The sequence below is a fragment of the Ovis canadensis genome, chromosome 1 (genome assembly GCF_042477335.2).
Source record: "Ovis canadensis isolate MfBH-ARS-UI-01 breed Bighorn chromosome 1, ARS-UI_OviCan_v2, whole genome shotgun sequence".
NCBI classification, from domain to species: domain Eukaryota; kingdom Metazoa; phylum Chordata; class Mammalia; order Artiodactyla; family Bovidae; genus Ovis; species Ovis canadensis.
The window spans coordinates 152,309,304-152,332,355 of NC_091245.1; the positions used below are offsets into that span (position 1 = coordinate 152,309,304).

Consider the following 23,052-nt stretch of genomic DNA (forward strand, 5'->3'; position numbering starts at 1 on the left):
TTAAGGCTGACAGTATTAATATGTAGCTAATTAGAAAGTATTATTTCAGGTATGTTGGAAATGCTCTCTTGCTCTCTAAAAAAAATACTCATTATTTAAAAAATATTCTATTAGATATCTAGTTCATTAGGTCCAGCATACTTTTGAGTATTCAAGGAGACTGGTTATTAAAATGCAAATGTCCTCAGAGGAGGCAATAACATATGGGAATTAGTTACAGCGTGTTGACAGAAAGGGAGGAATGAGAAAGGCAGCCAGAGTAAATAAGGCCCAAGTGGACACAGATCAGCAGGAGACAAAATCCTTGTAATAAAAGAAGCAACAATATTTTCAAGGTTCTCTTAGAGGTGCAACAGATGACTGAGGCTGCAACTATGCCTTCTATGAAGATATGGCCCAATTTTCCAAGATGTGTATATCACTACAACACATAATGTGTCCATTTTCTGTGGTCACTAATATGAAGTGTTCAGTGTTTATTAAAATGGAAAACTTCTGTATAAAAGGTGCTTTTAGACATTCAAACAAATTGCTAAGTTTTGAATGATTCAATTTGTGGCAAGGTGTATCAAAGCCAAACTAGACTTTCACATACAGTGTAACTTTGTATCACAAAATGAAATTAACTTTTGGGTGGGTTTTGTTTAATAAAATATATTATATTATTATATGTATTTCATTTAATAATATTTGTTAAATCACACAGACTTCAGACAGGAGTTCAGCGTAGCTTAAGCCAAGCTTTTCTCCTAAACAACATCACTGAAATTCTATTATTTCCATTTGTTAGTGATCCTAATGAAACTCCAAAACAAAACAAAACAAAACAAAACAAAAAAACAAAAACCCTAAACTAGTTAAAAGGGAATTAAAATCTTCTATTATGTGATCACAATATATCTTTTCAGTTTAATCTCCAAGTACTTTTTGGGTCGTCATTCTCCCAATTAATCTATTGTACTGTCCATTATCTAAGTATAGGCTATGATTTCCAACAGCAGGAATGACCTTCCTCAATTTTTTCTACCATAATTTTATCCATTTCTCAAGGTCCAGGCTTTAAGGTCTTTTCTTATTCAATTAGTCTACAAATCATCTCTGTCTCTCTCTCTCTCTGGGATCTAGGCTTAAAAATCTCATTAGTCAATCAAATACTCAATCTCTGTTTCTCTTTCCACCCCCACCCTCGCATTTATTTCTTTTTCTTTTACTTCCCCTCTGTTGTCCCATGGAACACTCCTGCCTCATCCCCTGTACTGCATTGTGCCTTACATCTTAGCTTGGGTTTACAAATCTCTTCTCTCCGACTAAGGGTCAAGGGCAGTGCTTAACTACCAAACACTGCAGTAGACTCCAAGTGTTCTGTAAGTGCATTTTGGTTTAATAATAATCAAAATTACAGTTTGATGACATGCCATCATTAGATACCGCAGGATCTAGTCTAGGGTTTAATACTTGAGCAGTTTGTCACTGAGAAGGCTTATGTATGAGTTGCTACATGTCTAGCAGCTGTTTGTATTCCTTCAAGGAGACGGTAAGAACAGTTGCCTCCTGAACAGTACAGTTCTTCTTCAGGGCAGACAACCCCGTGACACTGATTTCCATGATCTGAGCAGTCTCTGTGTTAACTGGGGCATATTTAGCCACAGCAATAGCCTTCCCTCCTACATGCTCTGATGTCCTAGGGGATGGGGTGATTGGGGAGGAGCAGAGAGAAGACAGGGAACATCCTTCACCACCTGCAGCGTCCCTGAGCAGCACCAGGGTCCCTGAGCAGCACCAGCCTGCTACTCACCGGACATCGTGGCTCTTTCCTCCTTACGGCCAGAGAAACATTCTGTCTGGACGACCACTTCCCCAAGGAGGTCGCTTCCTGGAGACTCAGGGGGTAATTCCTGATTAAGCTACTCATGAGGAAAGCATTCTCCTCCCTAAACACTTCTTTGGGGATAAGTGACTGAATTCTGGTCAATGGAATACAAAGGAAATTTGCTAAAGTGACTTAGTTCCTAAAAACCATACAAATCTATTTGTCTTTTGTTGTGTCTGAAGGTGACATTTGGAACCAAGGCTGTTGTCTTGCAGCTCTATCAGGTGACACCCTTTGGACGCTGCTGGCACCCTGAGAGTTGGAAGTGGGAAGGCCAGCGGACCAGGGAACCTGATGATACTGTCACAGTGCTGGGGTTACCTGATCTCAGGGCTTCCATTGTTCGGCAAAATGCACTTTTCCTCATTGCTTGAGCCAGTTGAATACGGGGGTTTCTTTTACTGTAGCTAGAGACACCCTGGCTCATAAGAGATCATGCTGGCATCAGGCATCTTCCTCCAGTGGCAGACATTAATCACTATCAGGGCTTCAGGGGAAGAACACATTCTTTCTCCTGCTTGTTTAAAAATCTGCGCTGGGTTGTTATTACTACATCCTGAATCTGTTGCTTTTTTCCCCATGGATTGGGTAAGTCCTAAACTCTTTCAAACATGCATGTTTCATTTCGTAACAAGGATCACACTTCAAATGATTAATATTTGTCTTCTTCACTAGTTTAAAAGCTCGATGAAGGCCGTGACTGTATCTGCCAGGAAAATTCCTGTGTTTCCAGCACCTCACACAGGGCTGGCATGCAGGTGTTCAATAAATAGGTGCTCATAAAACATCTGTGAAATGAATGAATGGATGAGTAAATGAATGTAGACAGTATCTAAACATTCTCTCTGATATTTCCTTTGCTTACATCTCTCATGCCCTGATTTCTTATCAATTCAGACCCCCCGCAAAAAGTGAGCTATGTCTTGTATTTTAGAAGACAGGAAAAAGAAAAGAGAAGGAGGCCATCTTTACAACTACCATTTACTCACGTATTCCATGGAGAGGGGAAAGGAGATGACTCTCAGCGGCAACTTATAAAATATTTTCATAAAAATAAACAACAATCACCTCCTATACTACACATTATAATATTAAAATATTACTTAAGAGAATGTTCATAATCATACTTTTTAGAGCCAGAATGGAGTACAGGATTACTTTAGTGTAACTGAACTGAGCAAAGATACATTAACTATTTCAAGTCCTTCAGCTTTCAGATGAAGAAACTGAGAGCTACTGTCACCAAGATCAGCATTAGTCTTTCTTACACTCTATGATGTAATAAAAATTGAATGACAGTCATGTTCACTGGTAACAAAAAGGATATTTTCCTGGCAATGTTGTTCCAACTCGGTAATCAGTAAAGCTCTTGCTTGGATGAAAGTTGAAGATGAAAAGAAGACTAGCTCTCTCAAAAGCAATGATCTTATTGTCTTCATGCTTTTCACTCACATGGGCCTGGAAGAATTAACACACAGAATATATACAAATAATAGCCAGATGCTGCTATAAGTAAATTCTTTACAAAAAGTTGTGGGTTCTTTTTGTCTTTATTAACAGCCTTGTTACTAAGCCAAAAATGAAAGTGCTAGCATGTTACATTTTTTGAACCTGTTGAAATTTTGCCGTATCAAAATTTTGCCATATCAAGGCCAACAGCAGTTTCAAACATTGCTTAAAGAGTACACAAATCTCACTAACCAATTCCCAACCTCAAACAAAACACAGAGGATTAGGTTTTAAGTAAAAACATAGTACCGTGTTATACAGAAAGCACTTATGTGTGTGTCTGTGTGAGTAAGTATATTAGAACTACTTATAAGTGAATTTTCTTTAAGACTTTTGTTTTAGTCTCTAGATTAACATGTGAAGGCACATCAAATTATTTTTCAAAATATACGGTAACATTGTTATTATATCCAGATTTCTGAAGTTGAATTTTTCTTAAAAACTTTACAGTATTGCATGGTTTTGTCAGATTCAAAAGCAACCAAAACTCCAAATCTACATTTTTTTTTTTCTTTTGGTCTAATGAAAGAGAGTTTCAAAAGCAATTACAGCGTCTACAAGCTCTCTTATTTTCTACATCACATTTTACGGTAGGCAGAGAGAAGCTTTTGCTTTTTCAACCCTACCCACTTCCGGCCCCAGCTCTGAGAGGACTTATTTCCATGCGTGTCAGCAGCACTACTCTTGGTAATTTAGAAATGTGAGCTAAGGCTCTAGAGTAAACAGCATGCCTTTTGGTATTCAACATTGTTCCTATTGAAAAGGAGCATCATTTTGCTCTCTCTTCTGGAAACAGCACTATGAATAAATGCGATTAGGGCATTCGTGTCATGTAGCCAATCTTCCCGCATGTATAAGTACCTTTGTTCAACCATTGAAAAAAAAATCAGAGACACCAAAGTAAAAACACATCAACAGTAATTTCAAACGGCACCAGTAAAAAGTAAATGGATTATAAGTAACACATACTATATGCTAATTTTTGCAAAGGGAAAAAAAAAAGCCTGTATAAAATTTTCACCTGTTAATTACATTTTCTAAAACTTATTGAAAAACTGAGACGTTAATTCCAGAGGAGAGTCAGCCTCATGAAAAATACAAAACAGCATGCAGGTATAATGGCATCTATTGAAGTGACAAGTTAGAGACCAGTAAAGGAAGGGAAAATAAGAATAAAGAAATCTCCATGTTGTCAAAGTAGTTTCATTATGACAGCATAATTATTTATATAAAGAAAAAACAGTCAAAACAATTAAGATATTTCCACAGCAATTTCCAAAATGGATTCCATGTGGAGCTTTTGTCATTAGTTTTAACCAGCTGAAATAAAAATTACCAAATTTAAACAACAACGACAAGCTAACCAGGAAAGTAAGCAGGGAATTATGCTGAAGATATTCGTTATCTACTGCGGAGATTTTGGTGACATGTTTTGACAACCTGAAGTATGTCACAGGGCACTGTGCATGGAATAATAGAGTGCTGTTTAAGAGATCTGCATATAGATTTAGGTCAATTGCCATTCTAAGCATGTACAACACTGGTGACTAAGACATAACACTGAGAGTAAAGAGCTTACCTGTGGAGCTGAAAGCCAACCACATCTTTCTTCCAATTTATTCATATCCCTGTCAAAGTTATTCAGGAACTTATAGCGAAGAAGATCATCATCAGTTAAATGAAACTGCCTTCGTGCATAATGGTAGCTCTCATTGTTTCCTTTTCTTGGGAAGTCTAACCATTCAGGATGCCCAAATTCATTACCTGCATTTGAAAACAAACATCAACATCATCTGGTTAATATTAGCATTTCTTATTAAGATATCTCAATAATTAAATGTTTAAAAGTCCTTGAAATCAGTTCAGGTTAATTTACTACAGCTATGCCCTGTGAAATATGCACAACTCTAGTGTAGAAACAGCATAGTCAAGCACACAATGCTGCCAGCATTTGGACTCAAAAGCCCAGGTCCGGTTTCAGCCTGGCCACATATTCCTTTTTCCACATCTCTCTTTTTTTTTTTTTCATGTGCAAACTGAAAACAGTATCTCTGTCATACTTATTTCATCTCTGAAATAATCTCTGAAATCTCTGAATCATTTTCGAAATCTCTTACTTCTATAATCTCTGAAATCTGTACCATGCTTTGCAATTTCCAAAGGTTGTATGTACATTATTTTTTGATCCTCCAAGGACTCCCTATTATATCCATTTCACAGATGAGAAATACAAAGCTCTTGACAGTTAAGGGATTTTCCCAACCTCACACAGATAGTAACTAGAAAAGCAACCATTAAAATCTAGTTCTTCTCATTAAAATCTAAAGTTCTTTCTACCTTATCCCATTAGGCAAGTACGTTTTATACTTCAGGTTTTATACTTGCGGTGCTACAGAAACCCAAGTCATCAATTTTATTATTCATTTTTTCCCATTTATTTCTCAAATCTATGTGCCACCATTAGACTTCTATCTTTAATTTATATGTGGTATATGTGTGGGTATGCGCGTATGTGTGTGCATGTGTACACCTAGAACACTATGTTGGGAACCCATATAATATTATTTCTCATTGTAATGATGAGAACCAGAAACCTTAGAGGCTCTAAAATTGAAATAAAACAACACATACACATTACACATTCTTCATTCTGAAAATCAAATTTATATATTGGTAGTCTGATAGATTGGCTCCTGCTGTTTTCCTCAAGTTAGAGTTTTACTTTAGGAGAAGGCAATGGCAACCCACTCCAGTGTTCTTGCCTGGAGAATCCCAGGGACGGTGGAGCCTGATGGGCTGCCGTCTATGGGGTCGCACAGAGTCAGACACGACTGAAAGCGACTTAGCAGCAGTAGCAGCAGTCTAATAGATTGGCTCCTGCTGTTTTCCTCAAGTTAGAGTTTCACTTTAGGAGAAGGCAATGGCACCCCACTCCAGTACTCTTGCCTGGAAAATCCCATGGATGGAGGAGCCTGGTGGGCTGCAGTCCATGGGGTCGCTAGGAGTCGGACATGACTGAGAGACTTCACTTTGACTTTTCACTTTCATGCATTGGAGAAGGAAAGGGCAACCCCCTCCAGTGTTCTTGCCTGGAGAATCCCAGGGACGGGGGAGCCTGGTGGGCTGCCATTGATGGGGTCGCACAGAGTCGGGCACAACTGAAGCAACTTAGCAGCAGCAGCAGCAGCAGCAGCAGAGTTTTACTTTATGGCTTCTTTTTTCCCCCTAAATATTAAACACTACTTTCCAAAAGTTGTATATTAGTTACTTTAATGCTGCAATTTTTTAAACCACAAATTTCTCCTTTGAGTTAGAAAGCATCATAGCTAACCCAAGTGTGTCCTACTGTAATTTAAATAGTTGCTAAGTGAAATAAGTGACAGAATAAAGACAAATATCATATGATCTTACTGAATTGTAGAGTCTAAAAAAGGCAACAACAACCAATCAACTGGGAAAAACAAGCTCATGGATAAAGAGAACAAACCTGTAGTTGCCTGAGGGTAAGAGGTGGGCAAAATGGGTGGAGTGTTAAAGGATACAAATTTTCAGTTATAAAATTTAAAAAAAAAGAGAGATGTAATGTATAGAACAGTGACTATAGTTAATAATACTGCATTGCATATTTGAAAGCTAGGAGAGAGAATCTTGAGAGTTCTTATCAGAAGAAAAAAAGTTTTTGTAACTATGTATGGTGAAGGTGAAAGGGAAAATCACTCAGTTGTGTCTGACTCTTTGTGACCCCACAGACTTTACAGTTCATGTAATTCTCCAGGCCAGAATACGAGAGTAGGTAGCCATTGATCTTCCTGACACAGGAATCAAACTGGGGTCTCCTGCATTGCAAGAGGATTTTTACCAGCTGAGCCACCAGGGAAGCTACAGTGCTGGACATCAACTGAACTTACTGTGATGATCATTTTACAATATATATAAAGACTGAGTTGTGTTGTATATCTGAAACTAACATAATGTTATGTCAGTTATACTTCAATAAAAATAAAGGCAAAAATAAGCTAGTACATTAATATTCTAATAAATAAAACTAAAAAGTTATAATGCAATTCACTATGACTTACTGTAGAGTTGCTTTAAATGGTGAACTCTGCTGAGAAACACTGCAGTTTACATTTAACTGTTCAGAACCATAGTCATAAAAATAAAAATAATATATAAACAAATAGGTTTGTAGCAGCTTCATAAAAATTAAACTGTCTGCAAAAATCTTCCTTAATTCTGATTCAGTTCAGTTCAGTTCAGTTGCTCAGTCGTGTCCGACTCTGTAACCCATGGACTGCAGCACACCAGGCTTCCCTGTTCATCACCAACTCCCAGAGTTTACTAACTCTAATTTGTAAACTAATTAATTAGTAAACCAATAAATTCTAATAATTCAGCCTAAATAATATGTTTTATGATGCTGCCTGTGTGACAGAGGAAGGAATCATATTTCTAAATCTGCAGGCCTTTATTTACTTTGGTTTAGTTGCTAAATCGTGTCCGATTTTTGTGACGCCATGGACTGCAGACCTCCAGGCCCCTCTCTCCATGGGATCTTCCAGGCAAGAATACTGGAGTAGGTTGACATTTCCTTCTCCAGGGGATCTTCCTGACCTTGGGATCGAACCCTAGTCTCCTGCATTGCAGGCGCATTCTTTACCAACTGAGCTACCAGGGAAGCCCTATTATTTACTTTATGGTGTCTAAAAATGGCAAAGGAACTTCCCTCTGCTGCACTTAGGAGTCCTGACTGGATCTGGAGCCCGATTCACATCAGTCCATGTTGCACTCACGTCATAGCTGGTTCCATCATTCATTCAACCAGCTAAATGAGGCACCTCCAGAACTGTGGTTGAAAGTGAAAGAACGTGAAGTCGCTCAGTCCTGTCCGACTCTTTGCAAACCCCTGGACTGTAGTGTACCACGCTTCTCCATCCATGGGATTGTCCAGACAAGAGTACCAGAGTGGGTTGCCATTTCCTTCTCCAGAGGATCTTCCCAACTCAGGGATCAAACCCGGTCTCCCACATTGTAGGTAAACACTTTACTGTCTGAGCCATCAGGGAAGTAACCTGGTTAGGTACATTAATTTCCGATAATGAAGGAACCGCCAGTCTGGGGAAAATTTTATGTCCCAAGTACTAGTGGGATTTCAACTAGTGAGGAATTTGGGAGAGACTAGAAATGCCATAGGATCGCTTGGATATAATAGCCTACAAACTGTATTGAGGCTCTCTATAGGCAAAATACTTTTACTTTGGTATGACCATGACTCTCTAAGTTGACTCCAATATTAATAAACAATTCCTTTAGTTTTTTTGGGGGGAGATAGTTATATCACTGCCACCAAGAAGCAACAACAAATGCTTAATGTTGGCTTATTAGGTACCAGGCACTATTCTAAGCATTGCACATGAATTAATTCTTTCTATTTTCAACAACCCTGAAGTAGGTACTATTATGGTCTCAATTTTAGGTAACTGAGGCACAGAGAGTTATTAAGTAGCAGGGCCCATGAGTTCAGAAAGTCTGATTTTAGCACACTGACTCTTGATTACCACTCTACCATATTGCTCAGAAGTGGATACTGTGGGAAACAATGCAAAAATTGACCAAACTCTCATACATGGACAGAAATTCCAAGAAAATGGAAGGAGGTGCAAATAGTTGAAGTGAGAAGATGAGATGCAGACAGGACTTTGGTTTAGCCATAAAATAGGCCTTGTAGTGAGGAGGAGAGGTAAGACAAGAAGGATGAAGTTTAGATTAGGAGACGTCTCATCATCTCCAGACCTTAAGCTGCTTTTGAGTAAGGGAATGCAAAGCTCAGATGTGGTCTTTTATTAAAATATCTCTGGTACCATGTGGAAAAGACAACGGATATTGGAAATAGTTGAATGGTAGGAAAGCGAACATGGAATTCAAAGAATAAGATAAGAGATGACCAGATACACTGGGAGTGGAGAAAAGAATGGCATGTCCCAGGTGGAAAAAATAGGATTTTATGAGACTCTATTGCATGGGTTTTAATTCAAGTAAGAATATTCATAATAAATATGAATTTACGCAGTTAAATCTCTCCAGTACTCAGTTTCCTCATCTGTAAAATAGCATAATAAGTTTCATATCAGCTTTTTTAAGATTCAAATGAGGTAAGTAAGGCAGTTGGTACAAGGTCTGGCAGCTGAAGCTTTCAGTGTTACATGCCCATTACCAATGCTGCTCAGGAAAGAATGACATAAAGAGCAATAGGTGAGAATTACTATAAACCTAACATTTCTGGTTCAGTTCCTTCTGAGGAGGGAACTGACCAGCCCAACTCTTCAGTATACATACAAGTAAACAGGATGAATTCAAGGCAGCTACTTGGCTATTCTTCACAAAGTTTCTTGGTGCAATATTATCCTTTCCTTTAAAGTGTGGAAATTCAATGTTGATGCATTTATTCATATATGTAATAAAACAAACACATCTTCCTAAGCCAAGTATCAACATTCTTTGAATTATCTACTATTTTAGATCTTAAAAAGCAGAATTGAATGTGAAAGTGATTTTGCTACAAGACACTCAGATTGATGGAACAAATCTAGTTGATAAGTCAAGAATCTCCTCTCTGCTCTCTTCCTTCATTATTCCTACTACATATTCATCCTGAAACTGCTGAACAAGTTCTCAGGTGTTATTTACAGTTATAAAGACACACACATGCTATATACTATACACACATATATGCAATACACTATGCATGTATTATGCTATATAGTATATATTTTATAGTATATGATGGAATTACAGTTGAGCTATTTCAAATCCTAAAAGATGATGCTGTAACAGTGCTGCACTCAAGATGCCAGCAAATTTGGAAAACTTAGCAGTGGCCACAGGACTTTAAAAGGTCAGTTTTCATTCCAATCCCAAAGAAAGGCAATGCCAAAGAATGCTCAAACTACCGTACAATTATACTCATCTCACAGGCTAGTAAAGTAATGCTCAAAATTCTCCAAGCCAGGCATCAGCAATACCTGAACTGTGAACTTCCAGATGTTCAAGCTGGTTTTAGAAAAGGCAGAGGAACCACAGATCAAATTGCCAACATCAGCTGGATCATCGGAAAAACAAGAGAGTTCAGAAAAACATCTATTTCTGCTTTAGTGACTATGCCAAAGCCTTTGACTGTGTGGATCACAATAAACCGTGGAAAATTCTGAAAGAGATGGGAATACCAGACCACGTGACCTGCCTCTTGAGAAACTTGCATGCAGGTCAGGAAGTAACAGTTAGAACTGGACATGGAACAACAGACTGGTTCCAAACAGGAAAAGGAGTATGTCAAGGCTGTATCTTGTCACCCTGCTTATTTAACTTCTATGTAGAGTACATCGTGAGAAACACTGGGCTGGATGAAACACAAGCTGGAATCAAGATTGCCAGGAGAAATATCAATAACCTCAGATATGCAGATGATACCACCCTTATGTCACAAAGTGAAGAAGAACTAAAGAGCCTCTTGATGAAAGTGAAAGAGGAGAGTGAAAAAGTTGGGTTAAAGCTCAACATTCAGAAAACTAAGATCATGGCATCCGGTCCCATCGCTTCATGGCAAATAGATGGGGAAATGGTGGAAATAGCGGCAGACTTTATTTTTCTGGGCTCCAGAATCACTGCAGATGGTGATTGCAGCCATGAAATTAAAAGACGCTTACTCCTTGGAAGGAAAGTTATGACCAACCTAGACAGCATATTCAAAAGCAGAGACGTTACTTTGTCAACAAAGGTCCATCTAGTCAAGGCTATGGTTTTTCTGGTAGTCATATATGGATATGAGAGTTGGACTATAAAGAAAGCTGAGTGCCAAAAAATTGATGCTTTTGAATTGTGGTGTTGGAGAAGACTCTTGAGAGTCCTGTGGACTGCAAGGAGATCCAACCAGTCCATCCTAAAGGAAATTAGTCCTGAATATTCATTGGAAAGACTGATGCTGAAGCTAAAATGCCAATACTTTGGCCACCTGATGTGAAGAGCTGATTCATTGGGAAAAACCCTGATGCTGGGAAAGATTGAGGGCAGAGGAGAAGGGGATGACAGAGGATGAGATGGTGGATAGCATCACCGACTCAATGGAGATGAGTCTGAGTAAACTCTGGGAGTTGGTGATGGACAGGGAGGCCTGGCATGCTACAGTCCATGGTATCGCAGAGAGTCAGACACAACTGAGTGAACTGAACTAACTGAACTGAACTAACTGACTACTGAATTGCGTATGTGTGCTCAGTCGTGTCCATATCTTTGTGACCCCATGGACTGTTGCCCAAAAAATTTTGCACCAAAATGAGTGGAAACGGTATGAAACCATGTCATAATCTGATTAAAAGTTAAGTACCTGCTCCCCTAAAACAGACACACATACACACATACATACACATGAAGCCTCAAGGGTTAATGGCCTCCATTCCAAAACTGATGCAATGTGAAATTACAGACTTATCATTTATTTGAACATTCCAGCAGGAAAATTCACAGCCTTATCATCTATAATATAAATTAGGATTGAAGAGTAGTACGATTAAAGTTAAATGAAGTAACAGACACAAATTATTTAAAAGGGTACAAGACACAATATGTGACTCAATAAATCTTAGCTACAATTATAGTGCTATATTTTCTTTTATTATTTTTACTATACAAGTAATGTCCTAACTTATTTTTTAAATTCACAATTAAAAACACATACACAACATCTGAAATCTTACCACATAACCATTTGCTATGGTCTGAGTGTTAAGTGTTCCCCCAGCGAAATTCATATGTTAGAAATTAATCCTCAATATGATGGTCATGGGACATTTGGAAGGTATTTGGGTCATGAGGGTAGAGCCCTTATGGATGGGAACAGTGCACTTAATAATAAAGGCTGCACTGAGCTTTCTTTCTCCTTCCACCACAAAAGGATATGGCCTATTAAAGGTCCCTCCCTCAACAATGCTGTCATCCTGATTGTACATCCCCCACCTCCAGAAACTGTGAGGAATAAATGTTTATTGCTTATAAGCTACCTGGTCTTTGGCATTTCATTATAGCAGCCCAAGCAAAATAATACCACTATCTCCCTCTTGGTAAATATTGTATTTATTTTTATTTATATCTATAGCTATAGCTACACACATGCATGCTAAGTCAATTCAGTTGTGTCTGACTCTTTGTGACCCTATAGACTGTACCCACTAGGCTCCTCTTTCCATGGGATTCTCCAGGCAAGAATACTGCAGTGGGTTGCCATACCTTTATCCAGGGGATCTTCCCAACCCAGGTATCGAACCTGCATCTCATGTCTCCTGCATCGGCAGGCAGGTTTTTTACCACCAGTGCCACCTGGGAAACCCCCAAGAGCTATATATCTGTATCTGTATCATACCTATACTAATATACATGGGCTTCCCAGATGGTTCTTAAACATTTATTTAACTTTTCAATAACATCTAAAGTTATTAACTATTAAGAACATTTATTACATGAGGGCAAAGTAAGTACTTGGATAATATTAGAAAGAGATGAAAGTGGTAACAATGTTTGGTATCATAATCCAATTTAGGATTTTGTATGTCACTACTTTAAAGCATATTCCAATAAGCTTACTTAATATGGAATATGAAATTAAATTTCTGAATTAGAAAAAAGAACTGTTAAAAAATATGACATTAATAAGACCCTATTCTATTAGAGAATAATTTATTAATCTTTATTAGAGACTAATTTAGATTCTCTGAAAAATCTCCTGGAGAGGCTTCTTTTTAAACTGAATGATAAGGAAAGTTGGATATAACAAAGAAATAGAAAAATTATATTAGTGATTGCAGACAAACCATTTTAGAATGGCTTTTGAATGTTGTCTCTGTTGTAAATGACCTGACAAGGGGCAAATTAAGTTTAATGTAGACAAACGCAACATTAAATTTCATATTTGGTTCAAAACTGTAAACATGAGCATAAAATAAATGGAAGCAAATCACAGAAAGACTTTCAAAGTGACCTTGGAATAACAGTGAACCATTCTCAGACTGAACAGAGAAAAGTGGAAAATGCCTGTTAGTATCTTATACTAGCTCACAGCTCACAAACCTAACGAAGAAAAATACCATCATTAAAACAAGTTAAGAATGTTCTTCTCAGCTATGGTCTACAAATTACTTAGGAAATGTAGCAGCACTTGAGAGTACAGTGAAATATGGCCAGCCAAATAAGCTTATAAGTAAGCTCTGCTGTATATAAAGATGGATGGGAAATCCAAGTTTATTCAGGTAATGGCAAAGAAGGTAATTGATTTGTTTTAGTACAGATAACTTGATGGAATAGAGAACACAGGATCAGAATCAAAATTTTAATTGAATCAAATTTAAAAATGTGTGTATATATATTCCTAAATTATATATAAATATGTTATGTTTACATGAATACATAATATATATATATAGATTTCTCAATGAAAGCAACAGGCATTTATAACCTGGGATTCATGCTTCCCTACTGATTCCTGATATTTTATGCAAAATGATGTATGTTCATCTGTGCATTTTTCTGAGAAGAGAAGGTTTTCTTCATCTCCTCCAGGCATCTGAGTCTTAAAAAGAGTAAGAACTATTCACTGTATTAGAATGTTAGGAACTAGACTAATGGAACACAAGTAAGGATTTCTAAGAACAGAAAGTGAAGTCTCTCAATCGTGTCCGACTCTTTGTCACCCCATGGACTGTAGCCTACCAGGCCCCGCCATCCATGAGATTTTCCAGGCAAGAATACTGGAGTGGGTTGCCATTTCCTTCTCCAGAGGAGCTTCCTGACCCAGGGATCGAACCTGGGTCTCCCGCACTGCAGGCAGACTCTTTACTGTCTAAACCACCAGGAAAGCCCTGGTGGAAGGATTTCTAAGCTACATAAAAAAAAAAAAAGTAGAAACCTAAATTGAGGAAGGCATTTCAAACATCTTTGGCTGGTTTATTCAACAGACAAGAGGCTTAGAAAAGTCACATTGAAATGAACTCTAGTTCAGAGAGGCAATGAGTGTGACTTCAGAGAATAAAACTTCCAAGTCCAAAAATATGCATTACAAGTAACCAGGCACTAACCATCAAAGCATGCTCTTTCTGCTCATTAAATTACGATTATGATCACTAATGTAATACATTGGATGGCACTTGTTTCAAAATGCACGGAGGATGGTAATTTTTTGAGCTGTCACTTGAGACATTTTGTAAGAAAAGTTACATTGCAGGCCATGATTCATTGCATTCAATATAGTAACTGAAGTGGGTGTTTTCAGAAATGAGAAGGCTGAAAGCGTTGGCTAAACACTTTAAAAACAAACATGGGGAAGCCAGTGACTAACACTGCTACAGTTAATTAATGATTCTAGAAAATTCCACTAAATTCTTTCTCTCCCTTTCCATTTCCTCTGTAAACAGCACCATTCATGTCTGGTTAATTTGAAAAACCTCTAAGCACAAAGTTCCTATTGGGATTTCTTTTCCTGTAATTAATTTTTTGCTGTTTGATGTAAAGGTCCAAACTATAAATTGACAAGAAGCCAGCTGGTACAGTGATGAAACTCAAGACAATGCAACTAATGAAAAAGCCCCTGCTCTGTTAGCTGAACGTTTTGATTAGCCACTTTGTATGTTTTGTTTCTCTAAACTGTAATGCATACTAATTTTACCTAGGAATTAATTAAAGTCTATCACAGCCTCCATGCTGCGGATGTTATATAACTCTTTGTTGATTCCAAGTTTATGTATATATGAGAATAAGGTGCAGTTTTAATGAGAATTAAAAAAACAACACTTTTGCTCCTACTCCTCTTGATGGTACCAAAGACTAACTCTTTAAAGGAATTATCTATTTTAAAATCAAATGCTTTGACCTTTCTCAAGGCCATCAAGTCAACAGGACGTTGTTGTTCAGATGCTAAGTCGTGTCCAACTCTTTGTGACCCATGAACTGCAGTGTGCCGGGTTTCCCTGTCCTTCCCTATCTCCCTTAGGTTGCTCAAACTCATGTCCATTGGATCAGTGATGCCATCCAACCATCTCATCCTCTTCTGCCTCCTTCTCCTCTTGCCCTCAATCCTTCCCAGAATCAGGGCCTTTGCCAATGAGTCGGCTCTTCACATAAGGTGGCCAAAGTACTGGAGCTTCAGCTTCAGCATCAGTCTTTCCAGTGAATATTTCCTTTAGGACTGACAGGTTTGATTTCCTTGCACCAGAAGATGGGGCACAGTATAAAATCCGACTTCTATATTAGGGAGTGTGATCTCCCTTTTCAGAAAAATAAGCCTGCTGTCCAGTCTTCCTCCCACCTTTGACACTGATCACCAAGGCTCCAGGAAGCGGTTACACCAGTCTCTTCTTCACTTTCCACAACATGCACTAGACCTACAACAGGAACTTCAATTTGTTAAGGTTGGATGTTTCCCTTTACAGGTGGTAAAAGTCTAACATCGTCTGATTTGAACAGAAACAGAACTATCAGACCCAGAAGAGGAGATAAGGGGTGGCATGCCAGCTGAGGCACCAGAACAAAACTCAGCAGTGCCACTGGGATTTACCCTTAAAGTCTGTCACATCCTGCATCCATTCCCTGAAGATTTTAGGCAATTCTTTGCTGATATTAAGTATATTTAAATGTGCACATGTATTATATATACACCATTCCTTGATATGATCCAAAGGAAAATATTTTATAAAATCAATGAAAACTTTAATGCCCATTCCTTTCCATTGTACCAAAGACTACTTTAAAGTCAAATGGCATGGTCTCTGGGTCCTCTGGATCTTCCCTTGTACATACTCCTCATGCAAGTCAATGATTATATTCTGAGCCCCATGACTCTATATTGGCCATATGCTCAACTGTAACAGTAGATTATAATTTTCAAGCTACTGAAGTGTATTCTGTGTGCCAGATAACATGCTCAGTGTACATCAGCATGTCCCTGTCCTCATAAAGCTTACAATCTAATAAGGAGGAAAGACAGAGTTAAGCAGCTCTAAAAATACAATTTTCCTTAAACAGGGGAAGTGGGTGAGAAATGACTTATGGGATCATAACAGCTAAAATGACAAAAAAAAAAAAAAAAAGAAAAAAAAACTAGGGGAAGAAAGCAGAGAGTGGCAGCAAATATCCTCCAAGGACAAACTGTAAATGTCCTGAGATGACAGCACAGCAGGTTAGGGAGGACAGGTCAGAAATTATGCCAACATCAGGGAAGGGGGGAGAGCCAGACTTGGGAACTCAATTGTGGAATTCTACAATTTCCCTTGCTATTCAAAACCAATCAAACAAAAATCATTGCATACTAGTTGTGTAGAGTGTTTTTCAAAACCTACAGGGTAACTGATGCCATGGAGTGGATGAGATTGCCTGGGGAGAATATGCAGGTAAGAGCGGCAGGAAACAGAGTATAATGGGCCATGAGATGCACTCATATGCCAGTCGGGGCAGAGAACAGGACCCTGGAAAAGCCTGCACAGGAAAAGCCAAAGTGAGAGGAGGAAAACCGTGCTGGGCGGGAGACTAGAGACTGACCCCTGAGAAGGAGTGCTTCCTAGAGGAAACTCTGGTAAACAGAAATAAGTGCTGGCAAGTTGGAGTAAAACCTGAAGCCTGGGGACTTCCCTGGTTCCAGTGGCTAAGACTCCATGATCCCAATGCAAGGCACTGGGGTTCGATCCCTGGTCAGGAAGCTGGATCTCACACTGCACAACTAAGATCCCACATGCTGCAACGAAGACTGGCATAGCCAAACACATATACATATATTAACATACATATGTAATAAATATACATATATATATATACCCACAACCCTGGGGCCTATAATAGACTGAGTGAAAAGAAAGGACACTGATGAAAGGAAAGAGAGCAGCAGCCATGATGTCTGGGGTAAAACCAAAGAATCAAAACTGTGGTGGTTTAGTCACTGAGTCGTGTCCGACTCTTGGCAACCCTACGGACTGAAGCCTGCCAGGCTCCTCTGTCCATGAGACTGTCCAGGCAAGAATACTGGAGTGGGTTGCCATTTCCTTCTCCAAGGGACCTTCCCCACCCAGGGATTGAACCCGGGTCTCCTGCACTGTAGACAGAGTCTTTACCAACTGAGTTACCAGGGAAACACTGTAACGTGAGAAATAAATGTTTTGTTTTTTGTTTCTCTTTGTTTGTTCTATGATTTTCTGACAGGTAGTATACTGAACTAAAGACCTGGGAGAGAACAGTTCCTGTTAGCTCTATGCAAACTTCGTATTCATAAATTTTAAATTCTAAAGCATTTTATGATATATGTGTGTTGGTCCAGTTGGCAGGAGTGACTGGCTCAGGGTCAGGCACACCCGTGTTTGCACACACGCAGGTCATGCATGCTCAGCTTGGGGCCTGCACAGCCAGCACATGCCCTCCAGCACGTACACGCCATACACACCACACTGTGTGTGTGTGCTCAGTCCCGTCTGACTTTTTGTGACCCCATGCATGGACTGTGTAGCCCACCAGGCTCCTCTGTCCATGGGATTCTCTGGGCAAGAATACTGGAGTAGGTTACCATTTCCTCCTCCAGGGGATCCTCTCAACCCAGGGATCAAACCAGTGTCTCTTGTATCTCCTGAATTAGCAGGCAGATTCTTTACAAGTATGTCACCTGAGTATATATATTTTCTATGTTAAGAATTAAAAAGAAAAAAGATTAGTATACTGTTGCTGCTGCTGCTAAGTCACTTCAGTCGTGTCCGACTCTGTGTGACTCCATAAATGGCAACCCACCAGGCTCTCCTGTCCCTGGGATTCTCCAGGCAAGAACACTGGAGTGGGTTGCCATTTCCTTCTCCAATGCATGAAAGTGAAAAGTGAAAGTGAAGTTGCTCAGTCGTGTCTGACTCCTAGCGACCCCATGGACTGTAGCCCACCAGGCTCCTCCATCCATGGGATCTTCCAGACAAGAGTACTGGAGTAGGGTGCCATTACTTTCTCCGAGTATACTGTTAGGTTTCCTTAAAATTCCTATAACAAATTTACAAACTAGTATTTTGAACAAAAAACATGATAACATCCAGTCCTTCTTCCCCTAGATAAAGGGCATGGTGGCCTGAATCAAACACAGCGTCTGCTCTCTCACTCCACCTAATAATACTGTCGTGACTATTATCTGCGCCTGTGACACTGTGACAGCTTCAAGGGACCAGGAACAGTGCTTCTGCTGGAGCTGCGATAGTGAGTCTGGTCAATACCCTCATTCTGCCCTGCTCTCCCCAAACCACCCCCTGATTAACTGCATATAAAAAATTCTTAAGGCAATAGCCAAATGAGCTTTGGGCACCTAGGAGAAACAATTTTCAACTTGAACTATGCTTGGTCCATGCCAAACCAATAAATGCCTTTACTTTTCTACATGGTTAGAATTGCTTTTGGTGATAGTGAAAGTAAAAGTGAGTCTCTCAGTTGTGTCCAACTCTTTGGGACCCCGTGGACTGTAGCCCACCAGGCTCCTCCGTCCATGGGATTCTCCAGGCAAGAATACTGGAGTGGGGTGCCATTGCCTTCTCCAGGGGATCTTCCCAACCCAGGGACTGAACCCAGGTCTCCCACATTGCAGGCAGACGCTTTAACCTCTGAGCCACCAGGGAACCCATGGACAAACCAATAAATCCCTCATCTAAATGGTTAGAATTGCTTTGGGTGATAAGTTCCCATCAATAAAGTATGGATAGGGGTGAAGTAAATGCTTACCACAAGAGTTTTGGTAATATTGTCAAAATAAACCAAGAAAATAAACAAAAAATACTCTACTATCCACATCCTTATGAACAAAATCAGATTGACTTTATATTATCTATAAGTGTGGTTGAATAAAAGTAGACATGTTTATAAAGCAGTCATTTAAAAAGCTAAAGAATTAGCATTATTATATTGAAGGATAAGTATATATTCCTTGATGCTTTTATTTAAATCAAGAAAAGGAAAAAACACTTTAAATAAATGAAATGTAATCATAAAACTATATTCAAATAATAAAAGTAACAGTAATTACTTGAGGGGCCTCTATATACACAAACACTGTGCCAGAATTTTAGCAGTTATTTCAAATAACATTCATCAAAAAACCTAGTGGCTCAGATGGTCAAGAGTCCACTTACAGTGAAGGAGACCAGGTTCACCCCCTGGGCTGGGAAGATCCCGTGGAGAAGGGAATGGCAACCCACTCCAGTATTCTTGCCTGGAGAAATCCATGGACAGAGGAGCCTGGAGGGCTGCAGTCCATGGGGTCACAAATCTTCGAACAGGACTGAGGGAGTAACACTTTCACTTTTATGGGAGGGGACATTATTCCCATTTTCAGATAATAGATCAGGGAGGTAATATAACTAAGGATATAAGGCATAAAGTATCAAGGTTAGTATTCAGACCTATATCATCTATATTCTTCCATTGTATCGGGCATTAGGTACTTAATTTGGATAACATTAGTTGGAAACTTTTTATGAAAGTATAGGCATTAGGGAAGATAATGTAAGAGCTATAAAAAGAGGTAAAGGTATATATTTCCAACTCCACTCCAAGTGTACATATAAATTTTACCTGTTACTGACTTGTGTGCCTTGTGTATTCTGTTACTCCTGCTGTTACTATTTCAAGTAGTAGCCATTTCGTCTCCACCAGGCTTTCTTTAAACTCCTGTAGGAAGGCTTTGGTGGTTGTGCTTCCATTGTTACTTAGATATAAATTTTTCCCTTGTTAAAACAATTACTTATACAGTGTAAAATTTTTTAGTGTTTGTTATTTTGTTTTTGTTTGTCTCCATTAGACTTGGGGGTAGATATCCTATACCCTAGTGATCCAATATTTTTACTAACCATATTGCCTAATCTAATAACAGGTACAGAGTACACATTGAGGGATTTATTAAGCCCGTTTTGAAAGGAAAAAGTGAAGGAAATCTGATTCTCTTTGTAGGCTATATACTGCCTATGGAAAGTTCTATTTTACTTTTTGATTATATAGTTCACAGCACAGGGACTCAGATAAAGAACACTGATAACAATTTTTTTAAATTAATTGCAAAATTGGTCTTTATAAGTCCATAAGAAAAACAGATAAAAGTGCTTGGGGTGAAAAGGGGATAGATAAAGAAGAGCACAGCTATATCATCAGGGAGGGGAAGATCTACGTACATCAGAAGAGAACCTCAGTTCTCTGTTTCTCACAGGCCTCTTTTGGTGTTTTCCTCTGAATGTCATGCCAACAGGAGGTAAGATTTCAAATAGCTCATGTTGCTCTGTATACTTTGATTTACATTCCATCTTTGTGGGACAATTTTGTTTTAAAATAAACAATAAAAGTATAATTAAACCAGGGATAAGACAATGAACAACATAAATGAGACTGAATTGAGAATAATTGCTATGCAAGCACCATTTCTTAAGAGCTAGATATTACTTTCTTAAGACAATTGATGGCAACAGGAATGGATGTTTGCCATTCATTACAAAACCATTTCGATGTTACATGAAGCAGAGGAATTACAATACTCTTTGAGGGGAAGTGGAGTAGGAATAAGGAAGAAATGGTGGGAAAGGGGGGGTTCTTTAATAAAATCCTAATTGAATTCAGATTTTTCGCAAGTAGTTACAAATGTCCTAGAAAATGATTTTGCTGACAGCCATGTAAAAGCTGTAAAAGTTTTGCATGTGAACAAGGCACCCGCTGAAAGACTTCACACCTTTTTAGGTGGTAGAACACCACCAGGAGAGCCAGGAAAATAGGGATACAGAACAGAGAATATGGCTAATTATAAAACTGATTGTACACATGGTTTTGTGGCTATTCTAACTTTAGGTTTAGACGCACAAGTTTAGTAGTGGAGTCAGACTGTATTATTTCCCCCTAAAATTTGCCTATAATTTAGGATATGTTACCACTAAGTCAGGATCAGTTTATCGTGGTCACATCAAACATATATATTAATAGGGATTAACACACTTCCCTAATGACTTATTAAGAGCTAAGCACACACATTTAGAAAGGAAGTACAGAACCAAAGGAAAAAAGCCTGGAAAGAAACTGTTCACTTAAATTCTGTATACTCCATAACTGACATCCGTTTCACTCAATCTTGGTATCATTTCCAGGCTAGATGAGTATTTCTGTAAGAATCTGAGGCTCTTTCAAGGCCCAGCCTGGATGCAGTTTTTCTGAAGTTCAATCTCCCATAGCCTTTCTTCTGTAGGCAGCAACTCTAACTCCCTGGTAGGGAGACTTAACTACCTACTTATAACTTAATCAAAGAACCAGTATCAGTTTGCCACTGGACAATGCTTCCAGCCCTCCCAGTTCCTGCCAACAGCTAGTTATCCTTCTCTGCTTCCCTGCTGTCAGCTCTTGCATCCTCTCAGGCCACTGGAGGCAAAGAAATGAGGAAAAAAAAAAAAGTTCCTTAGCACCACGGTGGCTTGTGGGAAACACTGTGAATTTTTTCCCCAGCAGAAATAAAGGTTCTCAGTACTTGTAGTTCTTGCTTCACATGTCTCCCTTTGCTCTGAATAAAACAGGCTGTGAATTTTAAAAATGTAATGGCGGGTTTATGAATTGCCCAATAAACTGACTTTGAAGGCAATTAAACAGGAGGGTTCAAAAATATACAAACAATCTTCATGTCTGTAATATGAATATGTATGGCTGAGCCCCTTGCTGTCCACCTGGAACTATCACAACATTGTTAACTGGCTGTACTCCAATATAAAGTAAAATGTTTAAAAAAAATTAAAAATAGAAAACTAAGGCAACAACAACAACAACAAATATTTAAAAAGTAAAGAATCCTCCTGCTAATGGAAAAGATGTGGGTTTGTTCCCTGGTTTGGGAAGATCCCCTGGAGAAGGAAATGGCAACCCACTCCAGTATTCTTGCCTGGGAAATCCCATGGACAGAGGAGCCTGGCGTGCCACAGTCCAGGAGGTTGCAAAAGAATCAGATACAACTTAGTGACTAAACAACAACAGAGGGAAAACAATATGAAAGATGCTGTTATAACAGAACACATAGCTTAATCTGAAATGAATATAGTATCTTCTTAAATAACATAAAGAAAACTATTCAGAAGCAAATGCCATCGCTTGCCTAAATAGTAAAGAAATATTCAAGAGCCTCTAATTACACTAAAAATATATTAAAATAAGCATCCAGAATTATGGTTCAACAGTCCCTCACAAATTGGTACACGAATATATATAAATACTATCTCAAAGTTGCTCCCAAACTTCTTGAAATTTTACATAGAAACACTGTATCTTTTCAAGGGAGAAAAAGAAACTTTTAACATTCCAAGTGACAGATGTCAAGACTCAAGAAATACCTAAATATTCATAACTTAGCAGACATTCTAAACAACCATCCAGGAATATATACATATTTGCTTTAATGTTATTCCTGGGACCCATTAAAAGGAAACTATATAGGAACCCTGGAAGCACAGAGTGAAAATACACTAAGAGGTAAACTCCACTAACTGACTTACATAACTCACATTCAATTGCAGTTTATGTTTTCAGTAATTTTTGAATATAACAGAATCGTCTTCATTAAATAATTTCTCTTATAAAAATTAGAAAATAAAGTTATGTGTATACAGTGAGTA

At 38.6% G+C, this 23,052-nt stretch overlaps 1 protein-coding gene across 4 annotated transcripts in view; it reads right to left on the reverse strand.

Annotated features, from left to right (window-relative positions):
* The window catches only part of GBE1 (1,4-alpha-glucan branching enzyme 1), a 307,746-nt gene that overhangs the window by 28,903 nt on the left and 255,791 nt on the right, over positions 1-23,052 (reverse strand). For 2 of the 4 annotated variants that reach the window (XR_011254718.1, XR_011254726.1), the window contains exons 13-14: positions 4,959-5,143; positions 1,796-3,328 (exon numbers count right to left, since the gene is read on the reverse strand). Coding sequence is in view for 1 of the 4 variants with exons in the window: in XM_069578687.1 (XP_069434788.1) it covers positions 3,198-3,328; positions 4,959-5,143 (316 nt within the window). In the remaining 3 variants the exon portion in view is untranslated. The remainder of the gene's footprint in view (positions 1-1,795; positions 3,329-4,958; positions 5,144-23,052) is intronic. The other 2 variants (XR_011254725.1, XM_069578687.1) reach the window with 2 other exon arrangements.